This window comes from Cetorhinus maximus, chromosome 11 (assembly GCF_964194155.1).
Source record: "Cetorhinus maximus chromosome 11, sCetMax3.hap1.1, whole genome shotgun sequence".
In the NCBI taxonomy this organism is placed as follows: Eukaryota; Metazoa; Chordata; class Chondrichthyes; order Lamniformes; family Cetorhinidae; genus Cetorhinus; species Cetorhinus maximus.
In genome coordinates this window covers 90,162,482-90,176,316 of record NC_135889.1, presented here as the reverse complement: position 1 = coordinate 90,176,316, position 13,835 = coordinate 90,162,482, and the positions used below count along the sequence as shown (strand labels likewise).

Here is a 13,835-nt window from a genome sequence, read left to right as displayed (position 1 = left end):
TGGCCTCACCGTCCATCCTATGTTGTTTGGCAGAATTGATCCAGTGGATCCAGGGTTGTCCCGCCAGAGCCTCCAGACTGATGGTCTGCTCTCCTAAGTTGTCATTGCTGCTCGAAGGAGAGGCAGCTGCGACCCCAGATGGGACTTCTGAAACCAACAGTTTGAGAACCCTTGCCTTAACTCATATAAAAAGGATGCCCCACTTGCTGGCTATAGCAAAACATTCCATGCTCCCAAACAACTACGTAAAGAAATTTATTTACACTGATGAACTCTTGTCCTTGATTCCCAACCAGAGGAAATGGTCCTTCTGTATCACTCTCCATGAATTCAAGAACACTTATTAAACTTCTTTTTGACTTTCTCAAGTCCAGTCCAGTTGTACAAATTAGAACCTTAACATAGAATGAGGAACACATATTGGCCATATAATGAGCCTGTACCTGCAGGATAGGGGATTGTAGCAGTTTCTTAAATAAACTAACATTTTCCCATTCCTGGCACCATGCTGGTCACTAAGCAATGCATGTTCTGTATGGATCCTTCTGGGTCTGTACGGCTTAGAGCAATGCACTTACACTTTGTTGTTTTTGTAGGATTGAAAGTAAGCAGAAAAGATGATCTACCCTCCTTAGTGATGAAAAACCATTCTATATCATTTACTGATGGCACTGGTGACACATGCAGGCAGAGATGTCAATCTTTCAGATTGGCAAGCATGGCATTTCAGAGATGCATAAATTCAACTTGGCCAAACCTGTTTATAAAGATTATGACATGACTTGTGTGCTACATGCACCTCATCACTAGTCTATCGCACGGTTTCATGTATTGTGTCATGCAAAGACAAAAGTTCATGTCACTCAAGGCTGATAACAGGTTTGCCCATGTGTGGCTGAGAGGTGGGATGCATAAAAATTGACATCACTTGACTGTGGTCTGAATTGTTCCAATGTCACTGAAGGAGAGAGTTAGTCACCGAATGCAGAATTTCAAAGCGCAGGATTCTTCAAATCCTTTCTTTACTTTTTGCACAAATTGCACAATACCTGCTTCTTTAATCTAAATCTCTGATAGTCTAAGTCCAATCAAGCTGGACATATTTAGGGGTTTGTGATTTCTCATCGTCCACCTTGTTTTGAAAGCAGGAGACCAGGTTGAAATTTGGTTACTTTTACAGCTGTCATTGTTGCAGCTATTTCTCTGTTTAACCCTATTGCAGCTTGAAGGAAGATCTAAGTAATGTCTTATTAGTGACTATAAACTCATGTTAATTTTGCAGACTGTGATAGTTATGTAAATGCCCAGTGAATTTATCACTCCTTAGCTCATGTAATTAGCATCATCACAAACCGTATGTAGAAGAATACAATGCAAATTAGCACCTCAACACAGCACTAGAATGGTCATAAAATAAGTTTGCACCTGTAGGATAGGAGATTATATAAAATACAGAGAGTATCTTGGTATTACCTACAACATTTATTTGAAATAAATGCGATCATTCCAGAGATGTTTATAGTCTTCTTGGAAATTCACCAGCAATATTGAAAGTAAGCTAAATTACAATCTTCACAGTTTCTTATAGAAGGATACTTTGACAGATATTTTCACACATTGAGAGATTGATACCCCAGAAGCCAGCTGTAGCATTTTGCTGTCACCATTGCTGAAAATCCAATTATGTTTAATATTTTTTTAAATTGATGTTTTTGCTTCATTTAACATCATGAAATGTCTGTCTACTGTGGTTTTGATTTTGTTCTTGTCTGGTTTATTGCCACAACCAATCTGGTATACCTATCTATGAAGTACCTTGGGACTTTTATCCACATTAAAAATGCAAGTTAATGTTGTAGCATTTCTAGTAAGTGTGTACAAGCATGTTGTAGCAAGTGTCAACCTTGGCTTAGTGTTTTACCCACTCATGTAATCTGTCTATACCCTTTTGCCACTTTGGTCAACAAAACTTACTTGTTCTGTTTTCATGTGGAGCTTTACTAAGCTTGACTAAAAACTTGCTTGAGTGATTTCTATGCATAATGAAGTTCAAAAAACAACTATCTTGTTTTGTTAAAACAACTCTTTCTTTCCTTTCAGTCTTTGCACAGATCCCTTCGCTATTATAATGCTAAACCCATTTTTTGTGTTCTATTATTCTTTGGAAGTGCATGAACAGTCTTATGATGCACTTACAAAAAGAATGACCTCACACCCACATCCTTGTAAGATTAGTGACAATTTTCATTGCACAGGATTCTTTGTCATAAAAGATGGGAGTGATACTCTTTTTTTGTTGCTTGGGGGCACATTTTTTTCTGTAATTTTATTATACCTTAAATGCTCTTGTAAGTCAAAAATAATCTGGCATTTTTGTCCGTTTCTTCATGGTACCCAACAAAAGATTTTGACCTCCAATTATTACAAATCCATTTTCTCCCTTCCTAGAATTTTTCCTTCCAATTCAGCTTTTAAAGAAAAGCACAGAGAAAAGGGCCCATGTCCTGCCTGTTACCTGTATACAAAGATATGAAAATGAGGGTGAGAAAAGAGACTCAAGGCCACGAAGCCTGCACCATCCAATCATTGGTCTAGCCTCGCACATCGTTTTCCCACCTGGAACCATGTTCTCCCTTTGCAGAAACAAAAATGGGGAGATACACATTAAGTGTGTGGAAGTTAGAAAGAGAAAGGTTTTCTTCGAGCAGGCCTCATCTAATTGCACGGTGTTTAAAGGACATAGTTACCTCTAAATATGACAATCATGAAGACAGAGTGAGTTATTACTATTTCAGGAGAATTGAATTACTTGCTTGGAAGTAGGTTCTCTTGGGATAAACTGGAGAAAACCAATAACTTGAGTGCACAAAAAAGAGATACCAAGGTCTTCCTGTGCCTACAATTCCAGTTAATTTTAGTGTTTGTGTATTTTGTTTGTTATTTTATCATTGTCAAGAAAGTAATAGATTTGTTTACAATTTCATCTTTGCACATTGCTGTATGGATTATAAATCACTGCATATCAAGCTCATAAATAAAGCAAGCTGGCTTCCTTCACAGAGTAAGCTGCACAATAAAAAAAATTGGATAGGAATTTCTTGGATCACACTTATAAACTATTACACCAAAATTCATGTTGGTTTCTGTACTAATCTTGCTTGCCAATCAAAAGTTAAACCCAAATTTTCGGCAGAGTTCATTTATCTGTATGACATAAAATTAAAATGGCACAAATGAGAAAATGCAGGCCTCATTCTCAGACCTTGGGCTAAATATTACAGGGAGTGGTGCACAGCTCTCCCATCGGAAGCAAAGTCAGCTTGGCGATGTCCCGCTCCACGCCAGCCTGCCCCACAGCCATAATGTGCTGCAGGCGGGCTAAACAGGGCCAGTGTGGGACTTCTGTCCCTCACTGAGGAGGAAGTCCCACCTTCGGGTCCTGTCAGAACTACAAGAGGCTGAGGGAGAAGGTGTATGGATCCCCAGAAACTGTTAAGTATGGGATCTTGGGCAGCGAGGGTTTAGGCGCGTCAGGACAGGGGGTGGGCAGGAAGAAAGGGTGGGGGTTCTATCTTAAGAGGTCTGCCCCCTGATCCACAAAGGGCAGCCCCCAAATATAGAACACCTCCCCACTCTTGCCCAACTGCCCATGCCAAAGGTTTCCAAAAGCATGGAGAGTGTATTATCAGGGTCAATTGGCTTGGTAACAAGCCTAATTAACCCTTGATTATTTAAATATGGCAGGTGGACTGCCAATTTTGGTGCCCAATCACTCCAGCCCCCCTTGTATTATGGGAGTAAGCTCAGGGGTGGGTGGGAAGATGATGGGGTGGGCATCCGCTCTATTTTACCTGCACCCCCACCGTAAACACACCCGGTGGGGACATGTAAAATGCAGCTCCTTCTTTCCTTTCCTCTTCTTTCTCCTTCATTGTTATTCCCAAAAGTGAAGGATAGAATTAGAGCAAATATTTACACATTTCTGTAAGCATTTATTTACAGAATTACACATTACAAGCATAGACCACCTATCCTAACAACCACAGTTTAAGTCCTATATGTAATTAAGTCCAGTTTAAGGGCCTATATATTGGAGCACAAGTGATTCCCAATGCAGACACACAGCCTGCATACAATTAATAGATTCTCTTCTCTCGCTTCAAATAAAAATTAGAGTTAATATGCACAATTACAATTTCAAAACAAATTAAATGAAAAACGTCCACATTTTTACAAATCATCGCATTGTGAGATGCCCCTCCTCTAGGACCCCAAACAATTTATTTGTGCATGCATTCATTTCATCTTCTGCTGTAATAGCCAGATCTAGGTCCCTTTGTCCTCATCTGGCTGTCTTTACGACTTCCATTGTATTGACACCTGAACTGGTATTTGGATTATTTTGAAACCTGGCAGATTGCGCAATGTCACAAAGAATAAAAGGCTCAGTGTCTCAATTGTTCCATGAAGGCTGAAGGCAACGACTGTTTACCTGAATTATTTCAAGGTAGAAGCCAACTGATCCAACAGGGTCTTCCTGTCCCTGAAAATGGAACACCTATTGGAAGAAGTAGCCTCTCCATATAAGACACCTTAGCAAAATCCAGTAATTTAAACGCTACAGCACAGTGTCTCAAAACTGGCAACCACGGGACCGAGTCTATGCCGGATATCGGATCTTGCCAGTTTTTAGGTTGTTCAGGTTGGACTGAATCAGGTCAAGGGCCACTTGGAGCATGGGAAAAGATAGACGCCTGAAACCGATAACTTGTCGGCGCACTATTACGGCAATGCAGCACCTTGCCCAAGAAGCTGGTAAGTTATTTTACTCATATGATAATAATGGAAATTCATGCATGGCAGCTTAAAAAATGTCCAGTTTTTGGACTTTGCCGGTTTTTGGATAGCCATATTTGAGACTCTGTACCTGTAATATCAATCCAGGAATCCCTAAATTGAATTTTGTCAATCTTTTATACAACCTGTATATTCTTCCATCAAATGACCATCTGTTTTCTGAAATCTATCAAAGTTTGACCACGACTCATAGACGTCTAACAGATCATTGTCCTTGCAGGTTTCTTCTACGAACTCTAGCAGAACGTCTGAAACTTACCCAACTTATGGCCATCCGTCTCACAAAATACTTTCCTTCTGATTTTACTTCTTGTAGGGAGCAACAACACTGAGGCCAATACCTTATTTCCTTTTTGGTGGGGACATAACCCATTTCCACGTATCCACTTCATTCTTGCATTGGTCATAAGGCTCATGGTCCAAGAACTTTGGAGGGTAATCATAAACTGATAATTTACACTTGCTTTCTGCTATTTTCCACAATGGATACTAGGATTGTAATTTACTGTCTGAATAACCTTTTTTTGCTTAGTATCCAACCTTCAATCAAACATCATCTGCTACCATGCTATATTCCAGACAACAAGTTGGCAAAGAATCAAACTGGAGCCAAACTTTACATGCTTTTATAAGCATTTATTTACAGAGTCACACATTATAAACATATATCCCCTAACCCAATAACCACAGTGTTAGTATGTGTCTGCTTACAGGGATACTAGTGAATCCCTATTTAATTCCCACGATCTGGCTGCTATTAACCACAATTAATATACAATTAGCAATTATACCCATTGGAAAGGTCATTTCAGCTGCTTACATTTTTTTTAACACAGTGGGGTGAGGAGCTCGAATGCATGAGACTGAAACCACTTTTGTCAAGTCTATTACAGAGTTCTCAATAGTTGCTTTTTTAAATTGCTATCAAACGCTAGAAATCTTTGTTAAGCCAAAATCATGTGACTTTGGCTGCACCAAATGTTTGGGGGGGCAACACCATGCCGATCTGTTCTTTGTGCACACACAGGAAAATCGCCCAAACTAGTTTTTTGCATGAGGGTGTAGCTATATAAATGAGTGACGAAGGGTTTTAGTGGATGTATCTTGGACGCAGAAAAAGTGATTGATAAAATTTCTGCATAGCGATATTTTGGCATGAAACTGATGTAAAATGGATATGTGCAAAATCATTGGGGATAAAATAAAATTGGGGATAAAATCTGATTTTATGCTGCAATTATGCCGAAACTTATCTGGGAATCCAAAACACTCAAGCTGAAGACATTGAATCAAGACCATGAAGCTAAGAAACAACAGAGTGCTGTAAATATTACCTTTTTTTCCCAAATTCACTGGCCAGAATTTTACCTTCGGCACGCACATGACCTGAACAGGCATGAAATCACGTGAGATGATGTCATTGCACACTCGTGCGCTATTTTGCTCGGCGGGTGCAGGAAATAGTCAGAAGAGCGCCCACCGGCAATCAAGTGGGCAATTAGGCCCATTAACGGGCCAATTGTCAGTGATTTTTTGTGGCCCGTCCAACCTTATGGTTGGCGGATGGGCCAATCGGGGTCAGGCAGGTTTTACATTTATGATGAAACCTCATCTAAGGGCGGGATGAAATCTCCATTAGGATCTAAAATAAAAATAAATATCTGGGGATGGTTTTTTTTAACGATATCTGCTTTCAGGTGCTTGATTGTGCTGCATGGACACTTTTTTGTAGCATTTTTGGGCTTTCTTTCATTTTTTGGAGGGCTGCAGACTCCCTGAGGCATCTGTCTGCCTTTAGGGGGCTCGCCAGCACCCGTGGTGATGTCAGCACCTGCGCTCTTCCCACCCCCAACAGCAGTGCTGAGCCTTTCTCCGGGCTTGTTTCACGCTGGCTCGCCATTAATTGGCCAGCCAGCGTAAGATCACGGTCAGGGGGTTGACCGCAGGTGGAAGCGCATTTCATGTCCACTTCCAGGCCTACCGAACACGCGTGCCCAACGAGCGCAAAATTCAAGCAACTTGAACCACAACCTTATACCTTCCCATCAAGCAATACCCCCTTATCTGCAGCTGGTCCCTGCTTTTCCATTGACCATTCTGATTTTGAGCTGACACTTTTAGGAATATAATTGTTTCCTTTGCGTATAAATTACACTCAAGAACATAGCAAGCACAAACATTTCAAATTCATTAACAATATTGTGACTTGAAGTGGAAATCAGTGCTGTTCAACTGAAATGCCCTCTAGTGGTTAAAAAAATAACTCCCATCTATCTAGTCAACTATACAAGGTGCACCTTTGATGCTTATCATTTATTTAAGGCCTCACGTTTCACCTGATAATCAAAGTTCACAATACACACAATATTCATAATCTAGTACAGTATCCTGAATTGACTTGAATATAACTATTAGTGATGTTTCTACACATTTTAATCCATGTGGACCAATAAATGTTGGAGAGTTTTATGCTAAACTGAGCTGGCCAGCGTGGTTTCAAGGGTTAGTTGCCTTAATTTGGAAATCCAAGCAGCAAATCTTGGGTTTTTGATTGCTGCTTTCATGAGCATACCAATTTCACGTTTAAATATGTATGAGCTAACCTTTTTTATTCACGTGCACTGTGTTGCGTTTTTTTTTGAATGTGTTGAATTCGTGCCTAAGATAAAGCAAAAGATAACAACCCTACTAATGTGACAGAGTAACACCGATAGACGGCATCCAGACAAATCATAAGGTCTATTGCAGCAAAGTCCAGGTTCAATCTGCTTTCCTAACTGCTCAAAATGATTTTCAGATTTCTTATTTGGTTGCTCGGTAATAAGTTTCTCTGATCAAAAACTTACAAAGTAATATTTTGAGTCCTCACCTTCAGCTATAAAGAGACAAATACACACGCCAGTTTTTCATTTTACTATTAGAAGTGGCTACTGTCATGAGATGTTGCTGTATTTTTCATACACCATCTTAGGTATTTTTATTCAAGTGTTTGAAAGGTTAATCAAGCTGATCATCTTCATTGATCATCAATTTGCTCATGATTTTAACTTATTTTAAACTTTGTGGGCTGCATCTTCCGGTTGGCGAGTGGGGGGGGCGGGGTCCGCTCACCGACGTGTAAAATGACGCAGGGTGATGTCGGGCTTGTGTCCTGATGTCGCCCCGTGTCATTCAGATTTTCAGTTCGGCGGGCACGAAGCCAAATCGGCTAAGCGCCTGCCGAACTGTCAACGGCCACTTAAGGCCTTTAAAAAAGTAATTAAATTAATTAAAGGACCTGCCCGTCCAACCTTAAGGTGGGACCGGCCGCCTTTAGAAAAAACATGAAACCTCATCCACGGGCGGGATGAGGTTTCATGAGGGCTTTAAAATGTTTACGAAATGTTGAAATTAAAGAAATTGAAATGTCCCAGCTCATGTGACACTTCCACAAATTTTTAAAACTTCCAGTGATCTCCCTGAAGTGGCACTTTGCCTCAGGGAGATCTGTGTGCTCATTCGCACGCATGTGTGAATGAGTGCACTCCTGGCTCAGGGAATCCCCACCCGCCCACACAGAGAGTGCACAGCGCTTCTGAGCGGACATCACGCTGGGCGGGCCTTAATTGGCCTGCCCACGTAAAGTGGCAGTGCGCCGATCGGAAACCCGCCCACCTGCGCCCGCTCCCGCAGATCCCCCCCCAACGAGGGGAAAACGTTGCCCTGTGTTTCATTCTGTTCAGCGTTACAAGGTACTAATCATACATTTTCACTTAACATAACAATCATGAAAACATTAGGGGAGTTAGAATTCATATTCTATTTCTTTTGGTGTTTAACAGAAGAATACAAATGTTTGAATACTTTATATGGAATGAACATCTTATTCTGAAAAGTCTCAAGCCATAAGTTGACTTATTCAGAACTGGAGATGCCTTTGCATCTCATCTTTAATGAATATTCTGGAGAATTTCTGAAAACTTAATGTATTGTCTGATAATGTATTTGTCTTTGATTTTATCAGTTCTTCATCTGAAATCTTCAGCACGAGACAAATTCCAAATAATTCCGAGTCTGAAAAATGTTGTTTTAGGGAACATTGATGAAGTTCATAGTTATTTCGTAAGCTAATGTTGCAGATTCAACACTGTTGACTGAATTAGTCCTTCTTTGCAGAATAGTGTTTCTTGTTGTTAACATTCTTCCTATGCTGCAGCTCCGCGATAGCATGTTCAACAAACCAAGTTTGATTTAAAATTTGTTTTAAAGGGAATTAAACTTTTCTGCCACTAGCCACATGTAGCGAACTGGGAATTCAAATATGGTTAATTAAATTTTTGTTTTTAAATAAAAAATGAGTAATACACATTGTTCATTCAGCATGTGATCCTAGTTTTCATACTCATGCAGTATGTATGCATACTTTTAACCTTTTGTGCATTTATTGGTAAAATGACAAGATAAAAAATAGAATGGTAGAGTGTTTTTAGATCATTGGGTGGACATTTCACTTCCTTGGTTACTGCCTATTGGCTAAATGGTGTACAACACTAGTGAAAATATTGGCACAACAGCAACATTGCAGGGAGAAGGGAGCTATCATCATGGCCAGCTCAACAAATGGAAAGAATTGCTGCAGACCAGCAGAAGAAACCAAGCCAAACCAATACTGAGAAGCTGCAATGCAGTACGTCATGGCAAAGGGCAGGAAGCATAGGAACATGGAAACACGATTAGGCCATTCGGCCCCAAAAACCTGCTCTGCCATTTAACTAGATCATGGCTGATTTTCAACCTCAGTGCCATCTTCCCACATTATCCCTGTATTCCTTGATGTCATTGCTGTCTAGAAATCTATCAACCTCTACTTTGAACATACTTAGTGATTGAAGCATCCAACAATGTCCTGGATGGAGTGTAGCAGCTGGTCGGTGTAAGGAAATCTATATTTTTTAATTTAATTTGTATGTTTTTTGAGGCAGACCCTACCTCAAAACAGAAACTGAACTGAAAATGAAACTAAAAGGGGAGCAGAAAAGGTAAAGCTAGAAATGAAACTGAATTTTACAGCTTCTGAGGGAATCAAAAATAAGCTGAGGCTGGGAAAATGTGTTGAAAGATATAAAGGGACACAGATCAGCCCAAGCTGTGCAGTAGCAGTTGTTGAGTCCAGAGGAGCAGAACAGACAAGCTGAAGAAGAATCAAGAAGAGGCTAGATCCAGAAGCTGAGAATAAGCAAAGAAACTAAATTGTTGCAGCTGTTTCTGTTGTTTGGAGATAACAGTGGTGGATCTATGCCATCCAGACCGAGTTGAGCAGGTTCTGCAGACGTGTGCCATTGATGGTGAAGACCAAGCCTGTGGAACTCAGGTTGGTTGTGTGCTGCTGTTGGCTGGGAATCAGACTAGCTTCTGGAATGAGGAGCAGTAATTCATTGTGAGGAAGACAGAGTTTGAAGGACTTTGTGACTGAGTACGATCGCTACAATCTGAGTGGACTGCTGAGCCAATGTGTAAGATCTGTCTTAGTTGTATCTGGTGTTTAAGGTGCAATTTATAGTTTATATTTCACCATGATTTGTCTGTTAATTCATGTTTAACTCAAGTTAATTCTGGACGTTAAAGTATAGGATAGATAGTATCTAGTGTTTGCTTTGTTGACTCTTGTAGAGTAAAAATCCTTCTGTTTTAAACCATGGAATTTTGTGGCTTCATTCTCTTTGTAAATAACTGGGGTTCCAAGTTTGGCCTACTGTAAGAAAAATGTTATTGGTTTCTACTAAGATCATAATATCTGGCACATCTCAAGCAAGACACTATTCTCTGATGAGGTCAAAAGTATTGCTCGCAGCTGTTAGACAATATCTAGAAGCTACACTAAATGTGTTGTGTCTAATCAATTAATTTGAGGATTCTACACTTCAGTGAAAGAGAAAAGCTGCAAAGTTTTGCAATGTATGATGGTAGACCTTAAATTAGATAGACACATCTAGCGCGTTTACCTGCATTATATGTAAGGAATTTCCACTAACAGCGTCTGTGGATAAAACTTTATCACTGTGGCCATGTTTGTTTCGAGTCAGTGATTTTTATGATAGAATACAGCCTGAATTTGTATTGATGTGGATTATTTTTGTATTCTATTCCAGGCAGAGAACTCAGCCTTAGCCTTAGAAAATGAGCATCAGAGAGAACAGTATGAACGATGTCTTGATGAGGTAAGATGGGGCAGTTTCAGAATACTTTTTGCTTCTGTGAACCATTTCCTTTCAATAATCTGCATTTCCAGAAATATTTCTGATTAGCTCAATTTATGTATGTGAAGCTAGAGCAATCATCAATGTCAAGTGCTTCTAGAACATGCATAGCACAGGTTAAATACAAACTGAAAATGTTCGTCTGTTTCTTCAAACAACATGTTCAATTCCAATCTCAGCAGAACTTTCCTATTTTTATGAGTGTATCTGTTTCCCACGTACCATTTCTTTTTTTTGCCTGTCTAATTTGTGCTTATGGGCAGTTTTGTTTAGTGAACTCATATTAAATAGAAACAGGCTGAGACTGATCAAACTTGATTAGAACTCTTGCAGCTGTCAAATGGGAATATTTCATCCAAGCACCCTGGGCTATAACACAGGTCCTACAGCAAAAAAAAGTAATGTTTTAATTCACTGCTATAGCTACTGTCTTGCAAGCACTGTTATTATAATTAATGCTTTCGACCATGAACATTCTCATTTACTCTGATTTTATATCTCACTTGATGTACAGATCATAGTATGGAAATTTAATAATCATGAATTTTGACTTTTAAAACTCGTTAAATACACTGTATGTAATTTGATACATTTAAAGCTGTTGTCATTAATAACCTGGATGCTAATATTGATGCTGATTTAAATGGACTAAATTATTCTCATTTTGCTTTTGTTCTTGTTGCATCACAGCCACATGCATGTATTTTCTAACATGAGCATCTAGAGCATGAATCTTGGCTTATGTTCCCCCTTTCAAGTCCAGGGACAGTGACGCTATTTGTACCTTTACTACTGAGATCAGCTAACCCAAATTAAACCAGATACAGCCTATGGCTAACTTGGTCTGCATTGTCCAGGTCTACACTGCTTTATGGGGGGGGGGCGGGGTGGAGGGGGGGTGGGGTGGGGGGAGGTGGGGGTGCGCACGTCAGAAACCCTTCTTGTAATGAGGTACTAAATACAGGGAAGGCCCAATCCCTTGCACAACATGAAGTCTCAGTCCACAGTAAAGTGGAAAGTTTGGAGTAATTGCAGTATTTTATAGGACAAACTTGAGTTTTATGCCACACCATGTCTTTATGGGCAGGATTTCCCCCTGTCGGGGATGAAGTTGAAGGGCGTGCGCGCACAAGCAGGCTTCCGATCGGTGCCCCCAATCGGGGGCGCGGTGCCATTTTACGTGGGCGGGCCAATTAAGGAACACCCAGCATCTATGCTATGCACTCCATGTGCAGGCGGGGGCGGAATCCCAAAATCAAGAATGCGCTCTTTCACGCATGCGCACGAAAGAGCGCACTCATCTCCCTGAGGCTAAGTGCAGCCTCAGGAAGATCGGCTCTAAATGTCAAAAACCTAAAAATAGAAAAATAAAATTTCCCTAACATGTCCCCTCATGTGACATTGTCCATAATTTTTACAAAAACTTTATTAAAAATTTTTTAAACCTACATGAAACCTCATCCCGCCCGTGTTTCATGCTTTTTCTAATTCCCACTGGGGCTCCTGGTCTGCCAGCCAACCTTAAGGTTGGACGGGCAGGTCCATTAATTACTTTAATTGACTCTGTCAATGGCCTCAATTGGCCAATGACAGGTTGGTGGGCGCACAGCTGATTTTCCTGCGCTCCCGCCTACCTGAAAATTTAAATGGGGCGCGGTGACGTCGGGAGTTCCGCCCAACGACACCGCGCGTCATTTTCTGCGTCGGCATGAGAGCCCCGCCCTCGCTCGCCGACGCGTGAAATCCTTCTCTATGTTCCCTTGATATATGACTATAATCTAAAATTCTGTGATGTGAGATATTTAAAACATTCATTTATCCTTCCTTTTTAATTAGTTTTGGAATCATTCCTAATGTTACTCCATTTATTACCAATAATATGATGGTATGTTTTCAACAGTATTTGCAATTTTGCATTGGTATTCAGTTTCTCATCAAAACTTATACTTTTCTTGGAGAACATAATTAGCATGCAACACTTTTTTTTGGCATCATAAGTGTTGTGTTTGGATGAGTGGAGGGAGAACTGTGTACTTAGTTTGGATAACTTGATAGTCTTCCATTAATCAATAACTTGTAATTTGATTTAGTCAGTTATACTCTGTTGTCTGCATGTCCTAGTCCAAGAACTAATATCTATAAGTATATTATTGCAATGTCCTACAGCGACTGGCTGCCAATATAATAGTAGAATGATCCACTAGGACATCAATATTTATCAAGAAACATTGTCAAGAAACAATCATACTATAATTTGCTTAACTTTGCCACATGATAATTTTTTGTTCAGGAAACCAAATACAGTCCTTCTATTGCAATGAACAATTGTTGCTGAATAAATATTGGAATATTACATGCACAATATATTATGGTCTCCTCAATATGTTTTGCAGACCAAATATGTTCTGCATTTTAGAAATAAAGAAAATTTATGGCACTAAAGGAGACCATTTAGCCCATTATATCTGTACTAGCTGAAAAATAGTTATCCAGCCTAATCCCACGTTCCAGCTTTTGGTCCATAGCCCTGTATGTTATGGTAATATAGAGATTAGTAACAATTGTTGATCTATTGACAAAGTGCGTGGGCAGTGAAATTTTAAGAGACAGGATAAAGCATTGAAGCAAGGCTTTCGACAAGAGTGGGATGTGCAACAAAGTATTTACAGTAGAGAAAGAGGGCATTTGGGTCAGCAAGGCCTTGTGCCCCACATTCTAACCACTCTCTGGATAAAGATGATT

The 13,835-nt window shown here is 40.0% G+C and overlaps 1 protein-coding gene across 5 annotated transcripts in view; it reads left to right on the top strand.

The window, feature by feature from the left end:
• Nucleotides 1–13,835, top strand: part of LOC144686773 (nck-associated protein 5-like) — a 673,917-nt gene that overhangs the window by 455,175 nt on the left and 204,907 nt on the right. For all 5 annotated transcript variants that reach the window (XM_078552424.1, XM_078552429.1, XM_078552425.1 and 2 more), the window contains one exon: nt 10,986–11,054. In XM_078552424.1, the coding sequence (XP_078408550.1) occupies nt 10,986–11,054 (69 nt within the window). The remainder of the gene's footprint in view (nt 1–10,985; nt 11,055–13,835) is intronic.